At 44.8% G+C, this 19330-nt stretch overlaps 1 protein-coding gene across 11 annotated transcripts in view; it reads left to right on the forward strand.

Moving 5' to 3' along the window:
- Window positions 1–19330, forward strand: part of DCTN1 (dynactin subunit 1) — a 733647-nt gene that overhangs the window by 324097 nt on the left and 390220 nt on the right. For all 11 annotated transcript variants that reach the window (XM_085642808.1, XM_085642810.1, XM_085642809.1 and 8 more), the window contains exon 4: window positions 19064–19095. In XM_085642808.1, coding sequence (XP_085498934.1) covers window positions 19064–19095 — 32 coding nt within the window. The remainder of the gene's footprint in view (window positions 1–19063; window positions 19096–19330) is intronic.

Below are 19330 nucleotides of genomic sequence, written 5' to 3' on the forward strand. Positions count from 1 at the left end.
CCACAAATGGGTTGTGACCTAAGATGACACCTTGGGCGCAGGGGACCATTGCACAGAACGCGGATGCATTAAATGATCAGGGTCCAACATGTCAGACTCTGGGTCTTGGGAAGACCTATCCGGATTAGTATCACCCCCAGGGTTTCCAGAAGGGCTCCAGGGCCTTTTGCCATCACCCTCTCCATCTGATATGTTAGAACCGTCCCCATCCAATGGATCAGGGAAAGGAAGGGCCTTCCGAGGTACTCAGAACTGGAGCTTGTGGGTCAGCAGGGGAGGGTTGGTATGCCATGAAGGCCTTCTTAACCCTGGGGTAGTCTGTGCATTTGCCAAGGGCTGCCCTAGAGGTAGGGGGGTGTCTGAGGCCTGGCTGATTCTTTCCCCTGTGTAAGGGTTTTTTGGCTCTGAGCTTCTAAGTTGAGAATCTCCTTCTCCAAGGGCACAATCACTTGAGAAACTGCTTTGAAAATGGATGCATCCATGATTTGACAGAAGTGATCAACAGTAAGGAGGTAACTTCCTCCTCCATCATATACTCCTCAGAGTCCAGCATGGTGCGAAAAGATTGTCTCAATCCTATAAGTAAAGGGTAAAAAAAAGCCGGACACACCCAGATCTATTTAACATTTTTGGAGGGAATTACAAGACAGGCACTGAGCCCTTGGTACAAATACACCCTAGAGTACACTGGGCTATGAAATATGGCCGCTTAGGAAGAGTTCCAATAGAGTCTTACCCTGAAGAGTATTTGGTCTCCCGGTGGTGTCTCTTTGGAATCGATTTCAATTATGGAACAAGCATTTGCATATCCAATAGGTCTTGCCTTTGGGACCTTATAAGTGCTTAGCAAGAGGTTTTGGCTTGGCATTTGTTTTTAAGCTATGTAGTAGAGCAGCATGGCTGCTGTGCAGCATGTTGAAAAGTCATAATAAACAGGAATGGCCACATTCCTAGAGGAGCAAAAAAGATCAACCGATGGAGAAGGGAGAGCAGGTCAGAGAAGAGACGGTGAGGGGGACACAGAAAGGCAGGTACGGGACAGTGAGAGAGCAAGTCTGACAGTCAGCCACACAGAAAGAGAGGCAACGGGAGAGATGTAGAGAAAGGAGATTCTCGCAGAGTCCCGTGGAGTGAGAAAGAGACAGATCGTCAGGAGGTAAAGAAGAAGCGAGGGGGGAGAAAAAAGAGACAGACAGAAAGTAGAACGGAATAGAAAAAGAAAGTGCCACCGAGATAGAGTACCATACATCCGTGAGGTGAAAGAGGGTGGGAAGAACTGAGAGAGACAAAGAAAGTGCAGCGACAGAAAAAGAAAAGAGACCAAGAGAGTGCCACTGAGATAGAGGTAACAGGTGAATCCGACACAGAAAAAAGGAGTAGAGACGAATGGAGTGAGAAGAGGAGATCAAAACGAGGCGGTAAAGTTAAAAGAATGACAACTAGAGGTGTAAGGTGATGCGGGGGTAGGGGGTCACGATAGGAAGAGACAGACAAACAGGGAACGAAGGTTGGCACAGACCTGTCCAAAAGGGAAATTCGGAGAGCAACGAAGGGAAGGACATAGAGACAGATCCTTTGGAATAAAGCAATAGAGGAAGACCAGGAAACCATGACAGAGAGATGAAAGAGTGTAAGTGAGAAATGGCAGAGGGAATAAGACACTGTGAACGAGAAATAGGTAGTGAGTGCGTGATGAGAGTTAACAAGAGACAGAGCGAATGTAAATAAAGAAACTTTGAGTAAGGGGGTGAGCGCGGTCATTAATATAGCGGCCATCACAGAGTCAAGGCTCTATTGACCCGAAATATGCAAACAAATCAACAGTTGAAGACAAAATATGTCCGAGAACAACCAAGAAGTCCTAAAGTCAGAGAAATAGAAAGAGGGAGAAAGAGATTTTGGAAGATAGAGATAGAAAAAGAGTAAGAGAGAGAAATACATCTAAAGAAAGAGAGGCAGGCACCTTGAAATACTGCAAGAGAAGAACACACACACACAGAACATAGACACAGACTCACAGGTCAAGAGAGCGTCGGAAGGAGTAACAGAAAGGTCAAGAGCAGTGGTTAATTTGTGAAAAAAGAAGTGCTCTCGTCAGAAGGCAGTTTCGACCGGCCAATTTCTCCTATTAGCACTGCCTAACACATTGCCAACAAACCCTACAAGTGGGATGGGGAAGTGGCGTAATGGCCAGAGCTGCCGAATTTGGCTCTGGGAAATCAGGTTCGAGACTCTGCGTCGACTCAGGTTAGCAACTTGGGATGAAACCAGGAATTCACGCGCCTTGTGGGGATCTTGTTGACTTGCAGCCACAGTAAACGCTTCAGTGTGTTTCTGGAATTGATCGAAGTTTGGCGAGGCATGAAATGTGTGAGGCCCCAAAGTGTAACTGAAATTAGAGTCACTCTTGCGCCTGACTCGTGCTATCAGATAAATAGATGACATTAGTCTATGTTTGGCATTCGCTGTGTTCACCCACTTTATAGAACTGATAAACTAAAACTGGAGTGAGGTTTAAAACGGAGCTCCTACAGACTACGCTAGTTATGCATATATGGTCCCTCTCCGCGCCCCACTCCTCCCAAAGTTTCCGATAGCAGGGGTGTACGTACCTCGCTACATTGTAACGGTGGTGGCAAAGGGAGTGTGATACAATCATGGTATTATGAGGTGTACCCTCAGATATGCGGAATTGTGAAATTAGCGCCTGATTCCGCTGATAATTTTCTACTTTCTACCATTAGTTTCCTCTGAACATTTTGCTGCTTTCGGCTGCTGAGGTGTCCTCGTGAAATGCTCCTGATCTCGTAATGGGGCCCAAAGATGTGTCCTGGACGGACGTGTTAAACTTAAAGCGAAATGTTTAGGCCACGAGGGAGAGGGGAGCAGGAGGGGCTGCCCGTGTAGAATAGGCCAGGGCAGTATCCTGCCTCATCAACAGCTCACACCCGAAGGTCCCGGGGTGATTTAAAACTGAGCTAGACAAAACACAGATCTCTCCAGCAAACACGTTACCGCCAGAATTATTTTACGATTATTTTCATTCCCTGAGATTTAGTTGACCATCCATAATTGCTTCGCCTTCACAGTTCACACACTACTACTAGCAGCAGCATGTTAAAAAATCACTACTTACTGGGACAGCCTTTTAGTTTTATTTCATCCAAGGCCTGCAGAGCAACACTCTGCTTGCTTCATGTCATCGGTTGAAAAGCGCTGCGGCTGCGCAGTATGTCTGGGCGGGCTGCAGAGAACACAGTGATCCCATTGGTCCAACTAAAGACAAACACTTGACGATTTGTCACGTAGGGACGGAGCAGGCTAATAATATAGTTTGCAACTAAGGGCTCATCATTCGTAGCGTGTGCTCGGAGTGACCTGTGATTTATAAGGGAGGGACCCGGGCAGTTTCTAAGCGTGTGCCTCATGAGGCGGGCAGCTGGCATGCGATATCAGCTCTTCACCGGTGAGCAGCCAATATCGCTTGTAGACCCGGCCCTGAAAATTAAGTGCCGGTGCTTAGCACCGGAATGCACCGGCACAAATTAAGCACTGGTCAAGAGGCATGCGGAGAGCTATAGTCAGACAGCTACAGAGTCAGTCCGCGAAAGAGGGAGAGAGAGCAAGGGAGAGGGAGATAGACTGGATGAGACAGGGACAGTCGAACAGAGAGAGAGAGCGAGAACAAAAAAGACCGGGTTACATTGAAATATATAACGTCGGGAAAGGCAATAAGGACAAGCAAACACGCGGATGTAGCATCTGAAAGTCACAAACAGAGTTACAGAGACATCCAACGACAGAGAGAGAGGAAGAAAGAGCGAGGATGACGGAGAGCGACAAAGGGAAGTGAGGGCTGCAGGGGTAGAGAGGGAGAGACGGAGGGAGAGTGAAAGAGCGGGAAAACAAGAGCGAGACGGGCGGAGACACAGACTTAGAAAGACATGTGCAGGAGAGCATGTAAGCAAAGGATGAAAAATGATAGGGCGGATGAACTAGCGGCGCTGAGAGGTAAACAGAAAGAAACCTAAAACAAGCAGCAGCTGTTTTCAAGCACTCGTGCTTGTGCTGGCATCCGCCTTGTGGGACCGAGCATGGGCGTGCGGGCCATCTGTTTTCTATTAGCACACGCGCCGCTGCTCGCTCCCGCAAGGTGGATGCCAGCACAAGCACGAGTGCTTGAAAATAGCTGACCGATTTCTAAGGGTCATCTAGGCGAGATCTAAAAAACGGGCAAAAAATGGAAAGACCAAACTTCTATACTGCTCCCGTATACCTGAAGCGGCTGGTCGCGCTTCACCTCGTTTGAACAGGCAGGTAAACGGAGCGCTCCGGTTACCGGGGGGGTAGAGCGCGCTGAGCGCAGGTTCAAGTATGTGCGGGCCCACTAGCAGCCGGCTGACCGCACAGTGCAACAGAGACTAAGCTGAAGTAGTGGCCACGTAGGAGTTAGAAAGTTCCTGCGGCCGCGTTGGGAGAACAATAATTAAGCAGCGCGACAATCGCCACAATCTTAGGGGGAAAACATCATGTAAACACAGCATATTAACATTATAAATAGCACAAAACAAGCAATTAGTGCAGACCGAGCAAAAGCACTTTACTGAGGCTGCTGGAGCAACGAAGAATGGGGGCTAGAGCGTCCATAGAGGGTTCTTCCGGGATATGCTGAACTGATTGGATCAACTGTTTTTTCAGTTTCTCTCCCAATGTAGTTTTGTACACATAAATGATGTTTAATGACTGTTTGTGCAAAAAATAAAAGAATAAAACAGCCTAATCCTCTCCTTCGGTCCTGACATAGAGTTCTATGGTACATTAGATGGTGGACTTTTCTGAATCTTTAAGAGCAACCCAAGATTTGATGTGCGTTCCACAGGCGTAATGTTTATGTGAGTGGCAAAACAGAAGCAGCATAGTTTTTTAAATGGAAAAGACTCTGCACATGATGCCATAACAATGTAGATAACCCAACAACTTTCTATGAGAATGTCATCATTCCATAACTTCATATATTTGGCTCAATCCAAATTACAATTTTCTACTATCAAAGTCCACCTTGCTGTAATTACATAGCACAAGAAAACTTCAAACCAGATGTCGTCCTTGAAAATCTGTGTTATGAAGGGCTTCTTTAAAGGCCGGTCAGTATGCCATCCACTCCATCGGAACTTAATGTGTTCTTATCCAAATTAATGGGCCCTACCTTTGCCACTGTTCACAAGACTTTATTGCACCATCCTGTTGGCCATCCAAAAAGCAATAACATCAGCTACTAGTGACCATGAGATTCAAATCCTTTTAGCTGTTGAACCTTACACAGTAATGCAACCAGGGGGTGGGGGGCATAAGCGGTGGAGAGAACACCCCCCCTCAATACCTTTCTCTCCCTAAAGTGGTCTCTCAATTCCATAATAAGTAACCCATTACATTGCCTGTTTTATTTCGCAACCCATCCACTTCAGTGGAACGATCCTATCATTTGTTGGCTGTTGGAAAGGTCCTGAGATTTTTTAGCTCGACAAAACCAAGACTCTTCACGGTTCCAACCAGCTATTTATGGGCATGTTTGTGAAGGACTGGCCACGTCCAAATAATCCATTCCCTGTTGGATTTGTGGCCTGCATTTCCATATAGCTGGTGAACATATGCCAGGAAAACTAAAAGCCCATTACACTAGAGTTAAGGCTTCCACCACCAAATCTTTAGTTACTCTAACCTCCTTTCACAATATTTCTTCTAGTTACCCATTTTGTATGCAACTCCTGTTTCTTCTGCCTACCAGCTCTGGAGAGGTTTGATCCCTGCTTGCTGTTGTGTTTGAAAGTTTTTGAGTATCAGTGAAGATCCTGTGAAGCAGAAGTAATCATTACTTACTTCTACTTCTGATTCTGCGTTGTAGGAATCTTCATTTGAAGTCATAAACGACAACTCCACCTCCCTGGCTGCTGTATGTGTGTGTGTGTGTGTATGTATATATATGTATATATGGATATATATATATATATATATATATATATATATATATATATATATATATATATATATATATATATATATATATATATATATATATATATATATATTATTCCTATTCAATTATTTATTCCTAGTTAGAAGCAAGTCCATAAAAATCCATCAAAATGAATCATAATTTCATAAATCTAAAATATTCAATAAAAAAATCATATTTATCTAAAAACATACTTATTTACACATTCACTATCAAAGTTTGTAGATTAGCAAAGAAACAATTTAGGATAATTAAACTTATATGTCCTTCTCCCTTTTATTAAAATATACAAAAAATGTCCAGGGATCCCATTGATTTCGGCCTGTACCTTTTTGGTTATTAAAACGCAGTGTAAAAAACTCCGATCTTAGTGAATATCCTCAAAGTGCAAATCATCCAAATAGGATATAGTGTCGTCTGAAGAGGGCCTTTTTGATGTAATCAAGAATAACACAACATTAGTGCAGCTTTGAGAGGGTTTCCAAAAAGCTAAGTGCCACCTCATAATGAATAATACCTTGAGATAAAAAGAGGGGGGCACAATGTCAATGACCTGACATCCTTATAAAATTTGCAAAACAATAAAGAATGTGTAGTCTGTCCTGCCTGTCCATTACACGGGCACCTAGGTACGTTTTTGTGCCATTCATGTGACTTGGGAAAAGCCATTAAGTGGTGGATCATCTCTAGACAAACTCTCGTCAACAAGAATCTGTTGGAAGTATTCTTCACCTCGATCAACTAACCCTCTTGATTTATATCCACACAGTATCTAGCCAGTGTAGCTTCCTTTCTTTCTTCTTGTTCCCCAAAGGCTGCCCTTTTTCCAACAAAATTAATTTAATTTCTCTTTTACTGAATTGCCGAATACTGTGACATTCTACTGGGCTAAACTTTATACCCAGCTCTAATAACAGAACATTTCTGATCTTTGGAAGCCCATATGTGTGTAGGAATGTATATGTAACGTACAGGTGACCCTTTTCTCCATTCGGCGATTCATTTAGAGCTTTTTAGGTCTCGCCTGACCCAGCGCATGCGCTGGTCTGGCGAGACTTATTGAGAGGGCTCCAAAAAGTGCTACCAGGCCAGCCTAGAGCTACAGTGCATGTGCGCGGGCGCGCGCGCCGCGGTCTACCGCGATTACTTTCACTTTCGCGGCCGCAGGGCCGCTTGGCATAGCCAATAGGTCTCGCTTTTGGGACCTTATAAGTGTTTAGTTATGCAACTGTTGCATGGCTAAACACTTATAAGGTCCCAAAGGCGAGACCTATTGGCTATGCCAATGCTTGTTATAGAGTGGCACAGCTTCCTTTGCATATTTTATTAGGATTTTATTGAGTTTTATACAGCTTCTACTGTAACACTGTTTCTAAAATTCGTATTTTAACTGTATGCTGTAGTGTGACATCTATCTTTTTATGGCTATATGCCGAATCAATATTATTAACATATTTCTTATATACTGAAGTCAGGGTATATATCCAAAATTGTACAATTCCAAGCAATCCTTGACAATATCCCTTGCGAACTTAACACCCTATTTTGACCAATTACTGTACCATTTTGTCAGTGTATTAAGGTGAATGGTATCCTCCATAAACTCTAATCGCAGCTCTTTATGTGCGATAAATGTTGGCGTTGATTTAGGCTCTGCCAATAGCCTACGTAAATAATTGTTTTCTTGCAGCTGTAGAAGTTTTGTCTTTTCTCCACCCCATACTGGGGAGCCACTGGGAGACATTTAGAGCAGTAAAGTTTATTACTCCCTCTGTTGCAGGGATTCTGCTTATGCGCAGAACTATGCGCAGGATCCCAGGCCCTCAGTGAATTGTGGTGTACCAAAAACTCACCTCAGAACCCAGAACCCCTTATCCGGCCAGCATCAGTGTCCCATTCGTTATCCGAGGTTTAGCTCGGCGGTCCTAATGTATAGACAACCCAGAACAAGCGACTTAGTATATTTCTCAGGAATGGTGGGAATCAGAAATACCTTTTCGTAATTATTCTCGTACCAGTCCACAACAGAATAAACAGAGACACGGTAAAAGTTTAAAGAGTTTATTTTATAAACCTCGTGTCCTAAGATGCAGCAGTTTGGCTAACATAAGCAGACCAACGATTAAAATCTAAACCATCAGCATAGTTACATTACCATAGAAAATGAAAGGAGTAATCATACTAAAATGACAGTGGCTCTAAGCCACATTCCTTTCTCTAACACACTAATAGTATTATTAGACTAATAAAAGGTCTCTAGGCTTGAATGGGGAACCCCATACCGTAAAGATCAGCTCAGAGTTCACATCACAGGATCAGCTATGCTCGGCTCCTAGGAACGTTCTTCTTCCGAATGTGGCGAAAACATGTAACACTGTAATATTAAAAGCACTCGACTTTCAGGTATTTGCAGCTGCGTGCTTGTTATGGCTAAACTAGTGGGCCGATCAACCTGAACTCAACAACATGCACAGTCTAGCGACCCAGACTGTTTCTTTACACTGTGTACAGACCAAGGTCGCTGCTCACTGTTTGGGATGTTATCAACAGACAGTTCTCATGTGAAGCAAAGTCGAGTAAGCATTTCTCAATTTAATAACATGTGACTACAGTGTCGTGTGCAAAAGCAGCAGAAGCGGCAAGATGGCTTTCTAACATCTAACGCGGTTATGCTAACTTAGCGTTGTACATATGTAGATAACGATCTTCACTACACCCCCCCCCCCTTGATCGGACCACTAACCAGTAGGGGCGCACTTGCAAGAACGCAGAGTTCAAGTTCGACAGAACGGAACCAAGGGCATGAACTATAAGTCCATATAAGGTAAGTGAAAAAGTTAGAAGAAAAAAATAAAGAAAACATTTTGAAAGGAGTGAAAAAAAACCATGTTAAGGATAAAAAAAAACATCATTGAAGGACGTAGGACTAAGTGAAAGTGCAAAAGTCAATCCATCAATGTATAAGCACAATAAGTTGCAACAGCTTCCAAGAGGAAATCATTGGAACGTTCCGCAAAATTATTTGCCATCCAGTTCAGCACAGGGAAGGAACATACATGCTCCTCAACCACCGGAGCCTCCAGCACCAGACGAGGACAACTGGCGTGTTCTTCAAGATAACTTCTTGCTAAGAAGTCAATCGCAGCCGTTCCGATGTCCCAATTCCCAAGGACTCCATGTGCTGCTCCACAGGCCATAATCCCGACGCCAGAACAGTCCAACTCATGAGCCACTAAGGGGCTCATTAGCCGATCATAATATGGGACAGGAGACACAGAGTTCGACAGACACAGATCCAGAGCCCATTGGAACGGACAATCTAGGCAATGAAAGACGGGCTGCACACAAGTAAAGTAGGGAAACCGGAAGGACAATCCATAGGCAATGCTCAGAGTTGCCAGTGGTAAAGTGCCATAGTATTCAAGCATCCGGTTACGAAGATGGAGCAGCCGGGACATGTTGTCGTGTGACGCAAGTTGTGCATCCATAGCGCAGGGCACAGATCAACAACAGTATTCCAGCTATGAGGGCGAGAAGTAAAGGGAGACCTCCGAAGACGCTGGAAAAAATAGAATGAAAAAGGGCCTACAAGCTTAAAAAAATGAGCCATGCCACTTGTTGACGAGGCATTAAAGATCGTCTGAATCAGCGTCCCAAAATGAAGTGGGAGATCAGTGTTCAAAAGCGCTTGCACCTCAGTGCGGGTGTTTGCTACGTGAAGGACAAATGTTTCCCGGGATGAAGTCAACGCGACCTCTTTTTAAGACAATAGAGCCCTTATTCTGCTCATCTTGTTGAACTCTGCTTTCAAGGTTGGAATGGAAGGCCAGATGGATACATCAAGCCGGCCATGCGGGGGTGGGAAAAGGACGTTATTACAGTAAACTACTCTCTGTGATACAGTCACTATGTAGGGAATTCCCACTAACATCCCACAGCAAGCTTCATTATTTAATAGCAAATGACTACCGTTAACAAGCAGCGTAAAAGACTGCGTTATAACTGGCACAGGAATCCCTTTCAGGACGCAAGCTAAATTAGGGGCGTGCACATTACATGCACCATGCAATTGAATGTGCCTACACACAACAGAGTGATCCGGAGTGGAAGTGCACTCTTCACCTTTCAAGTAAACCTCCTTGTCGTCTCTCATTCATCCGTATGTGAAAGGGAGTGACCAAACTTCATGCAGGAAGGCGGTACCAAGTTGTTCATATCTGCCTAGCGCATAATGTTTCATGCACAAACTAAACTTAAACAGGGGGAACGGTAACGTGATCAACCCATGTACAAGCCACACAGCAGAGTTCAATTCAGCAACAGAGAAAGGCAAAGGTTCTAACTTTTCAATGTGTAGCAATGAATATGTAGCATCTTTCATGGACATGAATTGTTGTTTCGCAGTTAAATTAGAAGGAAGGAACAAAGATGAAGTATTCATGTAATCCCAAGGGACTTTCCCTGCCTTTAAAGTTTGCAACGTCCATGCAAACTGCATAATAGAACGCAACTGATTTTGACCATGATACAATACAGACAAATCATCCTGCACAATGTCTACCACAGATGATACAATATTATCTAAGGTATAAATTCTAGAAGAGAGGGTGTTAATACTATTATCTATTACAGCCAGCGCCTTTTCCATATTGGCTTGATCAATAGCACGTAATCTGGATGCAGCCTCAATTTGTGATAACTTCCAAACTTCGTTATAAACAGCATACACCCATCGTTTGGGCCTGCCAACAGCAGGACCCTTAACAAAATCATTCAAATCTATTTTGTCATTTAATCGTGCTAAATAAAGTTCAACAGACGCTAAAGTGGAATGTTGCAGCCAAGACTGGCATAACTTCCCTACTGAGTAGGTAGTTACAGTGTGAGAAGATTCAAAACTAACCTGTGTATACCCCTGCTTGAGATCAGGAAACCGATGTCGACAGGAGTCTGAACTAGTTTGCCACACCAACCACCCTTCCGGATTCAATTCAGAAATATTGAAGGACGTGTTGGAAACCTGTGTCTGCAACATAGCAAGTGATAGATCCGTATGATTACCCCAATTGGGATAAGCACCCAGACCCGGAACGGAGGGCGAATTTAATCTTTTAGAAGTAGCCAATCCAAAACAGGTTGTCTGAAAAATGGATGAATTTAAAAATAACATGTGATTCGGGATAAGACAGGCACGATGCAAAGCTTCTGTTCCCTGTACTTGCCATCGTTTGGAGCCCCAAACCGATTTAGGATCGACTGTGGCTTTCCACAGATCATACCCGCCAATTGCCAACTCGTCCATAAAGGACTTGGAATACAACAATTTGGTGCGTGTCAGTCTAACTTTAGAAGCAGACTCAGGCGCAACTTTAAAATTAAAGGAGGCCGGATTGGACACACTAAAATCAGAAAAATAAGTGAACTTTTCCACTAACGTGGCAGAGCTGCCCATCCTAGGGGCGGGCAGTGTTCCCACTGCGTATCATTTACAAAGTTTCTAAACGTATTTGCTTTGTGTAGGAAATGCGTGCCATAATGTTGATAACAAAATTGTTCATCATATTTAGCAGTATCTAAATACAAATCCTCCGCATCAAATGCAGCATAATATTTCAAATCAGAAAACAGTGCTTCTATGGCCTGAACATCCCAGTCATCTGAGTGAATGTTCTGCTTAACGACATCACTCATAGAAACACGAAATACATTTGGCATATTAATTACTTCAGTGGGGCCATGAATTTGAAATTTTACGGCATCCCAAGCGATCCCATCACGTACAGGCCAGGCAGTAATGTTCACAAAAGTCTGGTCCCTCTTCATAATGTGTGATGAGGAGTGGGGGGCCAAAGTTCCATGAATTAGTCGAATCGTAGACCTTTCATTCAGGTAGTGTCCATTTAAAGTCTAAAAAACACTACCACAAAGCCAATGGACATAAACAAAAAAACACATATGAGCACCAGCCAAATGTAAGTCCAAGGGGGTATTAAAAAATGTCTCTTGAACCAAGCCACAAAAATTGAAACTTTGGACGGGGCAATTGAAGTCATTGAACGAGAATCAAGAGTCTTGTGAGAGGGCAACTGTGGTGGATTGTAAAACAGGCAAGGTAACATCCGCAGGATAAGCATACTCAACTTCTTCAAGCACACCACTAGGCGTTTGTGGCAACAAGGGACCAGTAACGGCATGCATCTCGATGGCAACATCAGGCACTGTCAGAAGCTCGAAGGGCAGGAAACCGCCGGATTCATACTAAGAAGAATCGGCCGCTCGCTGTAGTTTGACATTGTCAATCGAAATGTACCTGTTATCCTTTCAACCAGGAAGTGGAGGTAAAATGACTGTTCTAGTACCCTGCACTCCAAGCACTAGAACCGGTGCACGATAAGAGGGGCCGAACTCCTTCTTGTTCTCCACCTTCTCACGGACCAGATCACCAACTCTAGGTAGCCAGCCGACTACCGGAATCTGAAGTTCAGCTTCAGATGAGGAGGGTACGTGTTCCTTCGCTAGACTGTTTCTGGCTTCTTGAAGATTCTGCAATACAGCACAGTGTTCATCTATGTCAAAGGGTGCGGCTGACTCCGCCATGTCTAGACCATCAAGGTCAGGGACAAACATTCGTACACCAAAGAGCATCATGTATGTGGTCCGCCCACCCAGAGACCTTCTAGGGAGATTATTAAGTGCACGTCGCACGTCATACAAGTGGGCTAGCCAGTTCCGGCCAGTACCCAAAACTCTGGCTGTCAAAGATTGCTTTAAGTCACGGTTCATTCGCTCCACTACACTGTTACCCTCAGGCCGGTATGGAGACGAAAATTTGACTTGGACCCCCAAATTTCTCATGGCCTCTTTGTACGCCTTAGAGGCGAACGCCGGGCCCTGATCAGAATGAAAGGTACCACATGCAAAACTCCCAACAAAGACACGCAAATCTTTTATGACAGTGCGAGAATCAGCACTCCTTTGTGGCCACACCCATAGAAAACGTTTGCACGAATCAACTGCAACCAAGATGTATTTGTACGCAGTATCAGAGATAAAAGGACCGCAATGATCTAAATAAACACAACCCATTGGTTTATTAGATATGTACAACTGAGTTTGTGGTGGGCGCGCCGCAGTTGAAGGTTTAATCTGCTGGCAAATGTCACAATTAAGAACATAAGCTCTGGCTTGTTTATACAAACCGCACCACCAGTAACGTTGTTGTAACAGAGATACAGTAGCTGCAACGCAGGCATGCGCGGACGCCATGCCCTCGTGAGCCGCTAATATCAAAGAAGGTCTGCAGTCCGCGTAGGGAATCAATCTGTCACCAACGTCATTAATCCTCACTAATGGGACTTTATCAGGACTTAAGCGATAATGGTAACGAGCAGGGAAACCTCTTGGTGGCTTCGTTCCCTGCTCTGTAGCAGCAATAGCTGCCAAGATGTCATCATCGATCTTACTTTTGGATCTTGTAACTGCTGCTACTAAGTATGTCGCCACTGCTGTTTTTGCTGCCTCGTCAGCTAGGCTGTTGCCGACAGCATGGACACCAACTCGTTGGTGACCAAGAGTGTGAATTACATTCACGAGAGGCACACGTTCTTTAAGATCTGCCACTCGAACCCAAAGCAGTTTATGCTTAATCGTGCTACCTTTGGAATCATGGTAGTCATTCTGAGACCAAAAATGTAGATTGTCGTTGTAAGATTGAACACAATAAAAGGAGTCACTCACTATAAGGGTAATGACTCGGGGATTAGCAAACTCTAGCGCTAGCACCAGAGCACGAACCTCCGCCAACTGTGTGGTACAATCACCCAATGACTGCGTATGCACGACATCGGACTGGAATTCACCATTCACGAAAGTACTGACTACAATAGCGCAAGCCGCTGAATAGGCGTGCTTTGATCCAGTTGCGGGTTGCGCAGAACCATCAGTGTATATGACACAATGGTAATCCTCGAGCGGGCGCAAGGACAGAGGAGCCAGATGAACAAATTCATACTGCAAAAACTCCTGAGTCTGAAGTGCCGCGTCAAAGATAAGTGACGTCCGGCGAGGTCAAGGAAGTAGCCCATTGTATCCACCTTGGATGCAAAGCTTTAGAATTCGGTGCACTTGCTTTCGTCACCGCCTCAAGGGCAGGGTAGGGTGTTACCACCAACATGCGTTTTCCTTGCGACAGTGCTCGTTCTTTCAGAATCGCCATCTGCACCGCAGTCAGAACTTTCTCGACAGCGGAAAAACGCAGTTCAGCTGAAGTGTACCAGTGAGATTTGTAAGCAATGGGGACGGTGTCGCCCTCATTGAACGTTAAGTATGTGAAACCAACTGCGCCGGGGCCTATTCTTATGACCAGGTTAGTGTGGTTATCACGCGTCAGTAAGTACTTAGAAGCAAGAAGATCAGCTTGCAATAACTGCAATATAGCTGAATGCTCTGGCAGCCAACAAGATTTGGAAAAAGTAGGTTGTACCAAGGCGTAAAGCGGCTTGATACGCTGGGCATAATCCGGGATGTAAGTTCGACGGAAATTCAAAAAACCCAGCAAAGATTGTAATTTCTTCAGTGAAGTAGGAGCACGGAGGCATGCGCACTTCTCAAGAAAGTGCGGAGCCAATCCTCGACCTTCATTGTTGAGTTCGTACCCCAAGAACAACACTGTATATTCCGCAATGTGTGACTTCGCAAAGTTTAATTTGTAACCGAAGTCTGCAAACAAAACAATAATGCGATCAACGCGACGGAGATGTGGGTCCAACTCGTCATCTGTGAGATAAATGTCATCCACATACGAGTACGCATTGGGGTCTATACCCTCCAAGAGGGAGATCACGCGAGCGGCAAAGACTCCCGGGCTGTTCTTATAGCCCATTGGCAATCTTTTGAATTGCTTTTGTTTGCCACCGGAGGCAAACGCCGTCCACTCACTACTAAGAGAGGACAGATTATGACTGTAAAAGCCATTGGAAATGTCAAGTGTGGTTTTAAACCTTTTTCTCACGAGACTATCGACGAGAGCCGAACTGTGGGTGTTCTGTACTGCACAGGTCCGGCAATGAGAGTTTAGGTGCCGGTAATCCAAAACTAGGCGGTACGACCCGTCAGGCTTCGTCACAGTGAACAAGGGATTATTCACAGGTGACACACATGTTTCGATTACTCCTTGATATTCCAATTGTTCAAGGATTGACGCGACGTGAGGTCTAGCTTCGCGACGCATGAGGTATTGGGGTTGAGGTTGGGGCGTAGTCCGCAACGGAATCTCATGGCCGGGAGACAGTTTATCCCAGCCAACCTGATTTCGATATAACGCAGGCGCTTGCACCTGAGCCCATTCCTCTGCGTACTTTTTAGCTAGGACCTTAGGCACTGTGTGCGCAAAGGATGGGAGGATTACCTCCTCCCCTCTAGGAACATCTAAAACGAAAGCCGGGGGCCAATCTGCCTCCGCCAACAGAGTATCATACGTAGTGGTCAGATTATCCCAAAAAACCCCTTGAATTGTACGTTGTATGTCCCCTTCAATTTGAATGACTATATTATACAGTCTATCAGGGGGAGATGTCAGCAGTTTCAATATTCACAAATATATCAGTTGCTGTCGCCACCAGATATGGACGCAGTGCTTGTCGCACTACTGTAACTTCCGCCGCGCTGTCTAGCAGCGTTAGCGCCCATGTCAGGTTCTGAAGCTGCGTCCGTACCATCTGAGGCATACCTCGCTGTCAGTGCAGCAACTTTCTTCCTGTGAAACGGGGGTCGTTGCGTGCAGAGTCCTCTTGCTTGCCTTTGCCGTCAGTCTGTCGGGACTGCTCACGTGCTTGCGGGGCACCCCGACTTTTTCCAGCGCCTCCGCCACCAGACTGTGAAGCCGATGTTTCCTGTGAAGAACGAGGAGAACGTTGTTCAGAAACCTGAAATCGATCAGGTGACTTAATAGTAGCACGATCACGCAGATCATAAGTGCGTTCACTACCTGACTGTACTGGAGAGGCAGGACGAGACCCCTGTTTCTGTTGCTGCTTCTCCTGTTTTTTTCGCCCTCCAACTTTGTTTTGGAAAATTAGGGCGTTCGTCCTTACCAGACGAGTTTGCCTTTGTCTGCTGTATTAAATCAGGATTCTTCACAGTTGGTTTAACACCTAAAGCGCTACAACCAACTTGTTTATAGGCGTTCGCGATAATTTTCGCGAATTCCCTCGGCTTGTCGTCTTCGTTCACCGCGTCTAATTTATTAAGCACTTGGAATTGCATAGCATCTCCTTTGAGGTTGCCCAGTATCATGGTACCAACCACATCGAACACACGACAAGCCGCATTCCCAATTCCACGGCAGCCTCCGCACCGTGATTTTCCTGAACACGTTTAATAACGGAGGGCAGAACCGACAGAGACGGAGTGCCAAAGCACTTCGAGTACGTCGCAGCAAAGACCTTACCCCAGTTCTCACAATCGGCCATATCTGGGACTAAGTCTTTCGGCAAAGTAATGGTAAGGATCCTGTGTTTTTCCACAGGAGTTGTGTGCGGATAAACCGCTTCCAATTGGTCAAATTTCACAGCAAGCCAATAAGGGAAATCATCCCTATTTTGGGGTCGCTTGCCCACAACCGAATTAACCTTAACAGGACTAATAACCACCGCATGGTGGTCCGTCGGTTGTCCGGCAACAGCAGTAGCGACCACCTGCACGTTGCGTGACACGTACTGCACTAAAGCCCTATGTACTGTAATGAGGGCAGTGTGAAGTACACGCAGCTCAGCCACCATCACCTGTAGATAGCGGGGATGAGGCGTATATCCGGCCTGTACCGGCCATGTGGCCCCTGCAATCGACAAAGGTCCCATTCTCGCCGGTATAACCGCATGGGGAAGGGCGCCATTAAACCAAATGCTATGCTGCCAGGCAGAAATAGGAATTTCCTGAGTCCTATATGGCGTATAGTTGGCTGGTAGCTGCGTGGCAAAGTAACCCAAGAGTAGAACAACTCAAACGGAAACAACGCATCGGCACTTACCACAAAAATCACAGCAATACCATCGTCCGGCACCCCATACTGCGCCAGATGACGTTTCAGGGGTGCCCGGCTATGAGCCGGAATATCGACCGCCATTAGGACACTAACAGTAAATCTACAGTATATCAGTAGCACTAGGGTTCAGATTAAATAACCTTTTTAATGATCAAGCTTGAAAGAACCTATTTAGTCAAAACACAGGTAGGTTAAACCGTCACTCCCGTTATCCGGAAACCAGAGTGAGGGTGTTGTGGACTAATACAAGCACTACTAAGGCGTCTCAAATCAATAGACCAAACGTTCGGTGCGCCATGTTGCAGGGATTCTGCTTATGCGCAGAACTATGCGCAGGAACTCAGGCCCTCAGTGAATTGCGGTGTACCAAAAACTCACCTCAGAACCCAGAACCCCTTATCCTGCCAGCATCAGTGTCCCATTCGTTATCCGAGGTTTAGCTCGGCGGTCCCAATGTATAGACAACCCAGAACAAGCGACTTAGTATATTTCTCAGGAGTGGTGGGAATCAGAAATACCTTTTCGTAATTATTCTCGTACCAGTCCACAACAGAATAAACAGAGACACGGTAAAAGTTTAAAGAGTTTTTATTTTATAAACCTCGTGTCCTAAGATGCAGCAGCTTGGCTAACATAAGCAGACAAACGATTAAAATCAAAACCATCAGCATAGTTACAATACCATAGAAAATGAAAGGAGTAATCATACTAAAATGACAGTGGCTCTAAGCCACCTTCCTTTCTCTAACACACTAATAGTATTATTAGACTAATAAAAGGTCTCTAGGCTTGAATGGGGAACCCCATACCGTAAAGATCAGCTCAGAGAGTTCACATCACAGGACCAGCTATGCTCTGCACCTAGGAACGTTCTTCTTCCGAATGTGGCGAAAACATGTAACCCTGTAATATTAAAAGCACTCGACTTTCAGGTATTTGCAGCTGCGTGCATGTTATGGCTAAACTAGTGGGCCGATCAACCTGAACTCAACAACATGCACCGTCTAGCGACCGAGACTGTTTCTTTACACTGTGTACAGACCAAGGTCGCTGCTCACTGTTTGGGATGTTATCAACAGACAGTTCTCATGTGAAGCAAAGTCGAGTAAGCATTTCTCAATTTAATAACATGTGACTACAGTGTCGTGTGCAAAAGCAGCAGAAGCGTCAAGATGGCTTTCTAACATCTAACGCGGTTATGCTAACTTAGCATTGTACATATGTAGATAACGATCTTCACTACACCTCTCAAAGGTTTATTCCCAACCTTTACATGGTGTTTCTATAGTGTGAACCTAGCCAAAGGCACCGGAGCGTTGTACATGGTCAAAGCTAAACTTAAAGTTGGGGAGTAATTAAAGAGGAAGCTGAATTGGCGACAGTTGATGCATTGTGATGTAGTGGTATTTAAAAAAGTGAGTCTTCAACTTGCCTAAATTTGAACAGTGTTTGGATCATCCTGATAGATTTGGGGATGTGGTTCCAGATTCTCAGTGCAATGACGGAAATGGCCTGTTGTCTGGTTTCTTTTCTGTTTTTTACACTTTTGAGTCTGCAATATATTGGGTCCTGGCTGCTAGTGTGCCGAGAACTACCAGAGATAGTGCTCTAGTTTGTTTGCATGTCTCTATACTGGCTGTACTTTTGATGCAGCAGTTCTGACATCCTACAAGACCCCTGTCTATTCTATCTGTCTTGCATGTTTCATAGAATATATTCACGAGGCCCCGGGCCAAGAGAGATCTACTGAGGTTTGCCAGAATCTTGGCTTGCATTACAGATTCTCCTCTATAGTTATGTAACATCTGGATCTTTACTGTAAATAGGACGACTTTATCCTTGTAGGTGTTCCCCAAGTGACAACTTTGTCTCGTCTGCCCATCACTTTTCTCTACTGAGATCTATGTTGTCCTGGTCTGCGTCTCATCAGTAGCCATTGATATTTACTCTTAAATATACCACCAATATGTACAGTTTAGACAATTACTCATGATTTTTTTTCTTTACAGAGCCACAGGAAACACCCAAAGTCAGTAAACTGGTGAGTGAAAATTCCTTTTTGCATTTTGTTTCTGACATTGTTTGCTGGATGTTTCATTAACAGTTGTCTGTAGGATAGCTTCTTGTTTAAAAGACTGGAGGAAGCATTTATAAGAACTGTCAAGATACAAATATGGTGAGGCGTGTGTTGGTATATCTTTCTTCTATTTCATTTCTTGTTTTTATATTTGTTTTCTTTTGCCTTTACTCGTCTCAGTTGTCAGTGTGTCTCTAGT

The sequence above is a fragment of the Triturus cristatus genome, chromosome 2_2 (assembly GCF_964204655.1).
Source record: "Triturus cristatus chromosome 2_2, aTriCri1.1, whole genome shotgun sequence".
Classification (NCBI taxonomy): Eukaryota; Metazoa; Chordata; class Amphibia; order Caudata; family Salamandridae; genus Triturus; species Triturus cristatus.